Source organism: Staurois parvus, unplaced genomic scaffold, assembly GCF_062004578.1.
Source record: "Staurois parvus isolate SC_StPar_1 unplaced genomic scaffold, SC_StPar_1.0 ptg000116l, whole genome shotgun sequence".
Classification (NCBI taxonomy): Eukaryota; Metazoa; Chordata; class Amphibia; order Anura; family Ranidae; genus Staurois; species Staurois parvus.
The window spans coordinates 4,706,203-4,710,360 of NW_028317912.1; the positions used below are offsets into that span (position 1 = coordinate 4,706,203).

Sequence of the window (4,158 nt, forward strand, 5' to 3'; positions counted from 1 at the left end):
CTCCCTGATAAAGGGGTGTAATACCCTGAAACGCTGGTATTGTGTCTCACCGTCACACCATTCTTCTAGTATTTGGTATGCTATCTTACTGTGTGTTTATATATCTTGCTGTTGTATATCCTCAAATAGATTCCATTTATATTGATACCACTTTGCTATCTAGGATATGCCAGGCTAACTTGTTTATGTATATTCAATTCTATTGTATTGTACCTGGATGTATTCTCATATCTTCAATAGATTTTTTTGCATTACATATGTGTACTGTATATCTATACATTTTGCTGTTAATCATCTCTATGGATCCATTGGTTATATTTATCTTAGTACCTTGCATATGAACACAGATACGTGCTTCTAGTGTTAATGAGGCCTCAGGCACAGATACAACAGGCTATGATGGGGCCTCCACTACCTTCAGACACAGAAAAGATCAGACATATGTTCACTTGGTGTTTCAAGAATCCTGCTCAGGATATCAATAAAAAGAAATCTCGGTAGTGCATAGAATAAATTCATTGCTAGCATAAACCCCTTATCTTTGCTGAGGACCATCCGTTAATATTGATAAACAAAGCAATACGCATATTCCCATGCCTGGCTGTCAGATTAGGATCTGAGGCTGGAAGACCAAGCTATGTGACGTTTCAGTAGAGCTCATAAAACAACAATCTCATTTGTACCGCCAGATAGCCGAGCCTTTTCTAGAAATCTATTCCCAGGCAGCTGTTGTGCAGAACACAATACACCTTGTCATCATGGAGTCTGGAGCACTGATTGCAAAAGATAAAGAATATATTTTTCTTTCTCATTAAAGCTTTTAGTTAACAGAGCATTGAAAAAATGTGCAGCTAGACAAGCTGCACCATAAATATTTGTACTTTGCAGACAACACTGTGCATAGGATAGAATACAAGAAAGATGGAACCGGATTGCATGCAAAGATCCCCAAAGGAGCAAACCATTCATTTACACAATGATGTCCATCCCAGTGTAAGATCCGAGTTCCCTGTCCTCTCAGGCTGACACTGCCAGTTTGAATGATGTGACCTTGGTGTGTAGCTGAGAGCACAGGGAATGTGGAAATGACTCAATGGGGTCCATTTATAAAAAATTTGAATAGCTATTCGTCCAGCGAAACAGCCTGTACATTCGTTCTAAGCAAGTTCACCAACTGTTGTGAAAATGGGCCAAAATCAAACGTATTTGGGGATTTTCCTAAAGCCCATCTCAGGAGAGAAAAAATGATCCCTTGCAGTGGGGTGCCTCCACACTACAAGGATTAAATGCTCATTTAGGTCTAGGGGGCTGCAAAAAAAGCTTTTAAAGTACCCGATCCTTCACTCCCTCCAGGGTATAAGGCTGGTCCCTGCAGCCTCTTCTCCCCTATCCGTCAGCAGTCCTCTGATGTCATCAAGTGCAATGCAGAGACCATAGCCTTGTATTGGAGGTGACCAAAGGAGCACAATGGACAGTGGTGGCTACTGAAGAATGGAGGAGCGGGCAAGCAAAATGGCTTTTTAAATAATTATTTAACACATACAGTGCTGGGGTAACCCCACTGCAAGGTAGCATTGGTCATTTTTAGCATCAGAAATAGAAATAATATCAATCTTTTGCAGCTGAAATGAGCACTAGTAAATTCTGAGGAGTCCTGTCCGCTGTAATCACACACATATCACTTGTGTTCCATGGACATACAGATTAGCCACAGATGTTTTGTAAATAATAATCCCAGAAACCAGAGCTGATGATCACCTTTATCAAATAAAAACAACACTGCAAAACAGAAAACGTAAATCTCCTCAACGCTGTGACCATCAAAGTTATCTTTTTATAAATAGACCCCAAGTGTCTCCTTTATGCCATATATTCATATATAAATATCTGCTGTCCAGCAGCTCTATAATAAACCATCACACCTGCCCACCAATCCCCTTTTCATGGCACAGGGTGAGGGAACTGGTGACTGCCCAGTGGTTGTGCCACTACAAGTCCCAGCGTGCCAAGCACACATCTGGGCAGCTACCAATGGAATCTGTTCCTTGGGGCGAGGATGCCTAGTCTTGTGATGGATTTTTGGCAGATTGGGCCAGGTACCAAGTCTTATGATGCATATATGAACAATTGGGTGAAGGCGCCAAGTTTTATGATGCATGTATGGCCGGTTGGGGTCAGGTGCCAAGTCTTTCGATGGATGTACAGTAGATCTGGACAGGGTGCCACTGCAAGTCCCAGCATGCCAAACACCCACTGGGCAGCCCCCATGTATGTTACCTGTGGTCAGGGTGCCAAGTCTAGTGATGCATGTATAGCAGGCTTGGTCATGGTGCAACTACAAGTCCCAGAATATCAAACACCCATCTTGGCAGCCCCCTGTGATCAGGGTGCCGAGTCTTGTGATGCATGTCTACGGATGGTCAGGGCAGGGTGCCACTACAAGTCCCAGAATATCAAACACCCATTTGGGCAGCCCCCTGTGTGGGTTGCCTGTGGCCAGGGTGCCGAGTCTTGTGATTTATGTCTACGGATGGTCAGGGCAGGGTGCCACTACAAGTCCCAGAATATCAAACACCCATTTGGGCAGCCCCATGTGTGGGGTGCCTGTGGCCAGGGTGCCGAGTCTTGTGATGTATGTCTACGGATGGTCAGGGCAGGGTGCCACTACAAGTCCCAGCATACCAAGCATCCATCTGGACAGTCACCTATGGAATGTGTTCCCTGTGGTCAGGTCTTGGAATGCACATATAGCAGATGTGGACAAGGTGCCACTACAAGTCTCAGAATACCAGGCACCCAGTGAACAGCCCCCCCAAGTGTGTTCCCTGTGGTCAGGGTGCCAAGTCTTTTGATGAATGTCCATGGCAGGTCAGGGCAGGGTACCACCACAAGTCCCAGCATACCACATGGGAGGGTGTCTCCATTGCTCAGGGCAGGTCCGGGGATGCCCCCCTGCTCTCTTTGGCCCTCTTACAGCTGTACAGCCATTTGATGATCCTGGCGTTGCGTTCGATGACGGACGTGTTGGCGGCGGTGCCCACCCCGGGGATCTGCCCGCTCAGTGGCTCGTCCTCCTGCATACCCCCAGCACTGCCCTCCCCGCTCCTCCGGCTGAAGCCACTGTCCGAGGTGGCCACGCTGGCGCTGCGGATCCGGTACTGGCCATCCAACGCCTCCTCGGGGGCAGCCGCAAACCGGTCCCTGCCCAGCTCTTCCACCACCTCGGGCTCCAGCCCGCAGTACTTGAAGAAGGTGTCAAAGTCGGAGAAAGAGCGGGAGTAACGGGAGCTGATGTCCGACTGGGAGCGGTGCAGTCCGGTGGTCCTGGTGCGCTGATCATCGGTAGGGGGTGCCGTGGGGGCCGGAGGCTTCTCCTTCACCCCGCCCAGGAAGAGCCTCCGCACCAGTCCCGTCCTCGCCTCCTCCGCTGGGCCGTCCGCCCGGTTCTTCTGCCGGTAGATGAGGAGGGAGTCCGGCCGGAGGAGCCTCTTGCTGCTGCCCCGTCTGATGGGCTGATCGGGGCCGGCCGGCACCTCCACCTCCTCCCTACGGCTCTTCCTGCTGCTGCCCCCGGAGCTACTGCTGCTGCTGCCGCCGCTGCTCTCCGAGGACGAGCTCCCCCCGCCGACCACCACCTGCTGCTGCGCCGGGCTCTTCACGTACTTGGCCTTGTCGGCCGCCAGCCTCTCCACCGCACTCAGGCTGGACCGCGGCGTGCCGCTCTCTATCTGCCGCCGGAGGTACTCGGGGCCCCGGGTCAGCAGCCTGATGGGCAGCACCGGGCTGTGGTGCTGCAGCTGGGAGATGGGCTGCATCCTCACTGCGTTCATGATGTCAGTGGGCATAGCGGGGCTGCGATCACCGGGCCGGTACCGATCACCACGACGACGATGATAATGATGATGGAGCTCCCAGGTAGAGCGCTCTGTCTCTGTCACCGAGCACCGCTCTACTCTGCTTCTACACTCGGCTCAGCCAGCGCGTCTCCACCAATCACAGCCCGCCTTACCCCAGAGGAGGGCGTGCCTAGGCGGCACACTTTCTCCCCTGCAGCCAGGAGCTGTCAGTGTCACCTCCTTTTCCAGGGGGCGCTCTCCTCACCGGCACACGACACCTGTGATCGGAAGAGAGGTGTGTGCGCTGTGTGAACTGACAGGA

The 4,158-nt window shown here is 51.2% G+C and overlaps 1 protein-coding gene across 1 annotated transcript; it reads right to left on the reverse strand.

Annotated features, from left to right (window-relative positions):
• Nucleotides 1-777: 777 nt before the first annotated feature.
• On the reverse strand, nt 778-3,951 carry FAM110C (family with sequence similarity 110 member C). Its single transcript, XM_089671968.1, has one exon. The coding sequence runs from the start codon at nt 3,843-3,845 to the stop codon at nt 2,928-2,930; it is 918 nt and encodes a 305-aa protein (XP_089528094.1). The 5' UTR covers nt 3,846-3,951; the 3' UTR covers nt 778-2,927.
• Between the last annotated feature and the right edge of the window lie 207 nt (nt 3,952-4,158).

Coding starts and splice junctions, on each gene's coding strand:
- FAM110C (XM_089671968.1), bottom strand. CDS start 3,845: ATGCCCACTGACATCATGAACGCAGTGAGGATGCAGCCCATCTCCCAG.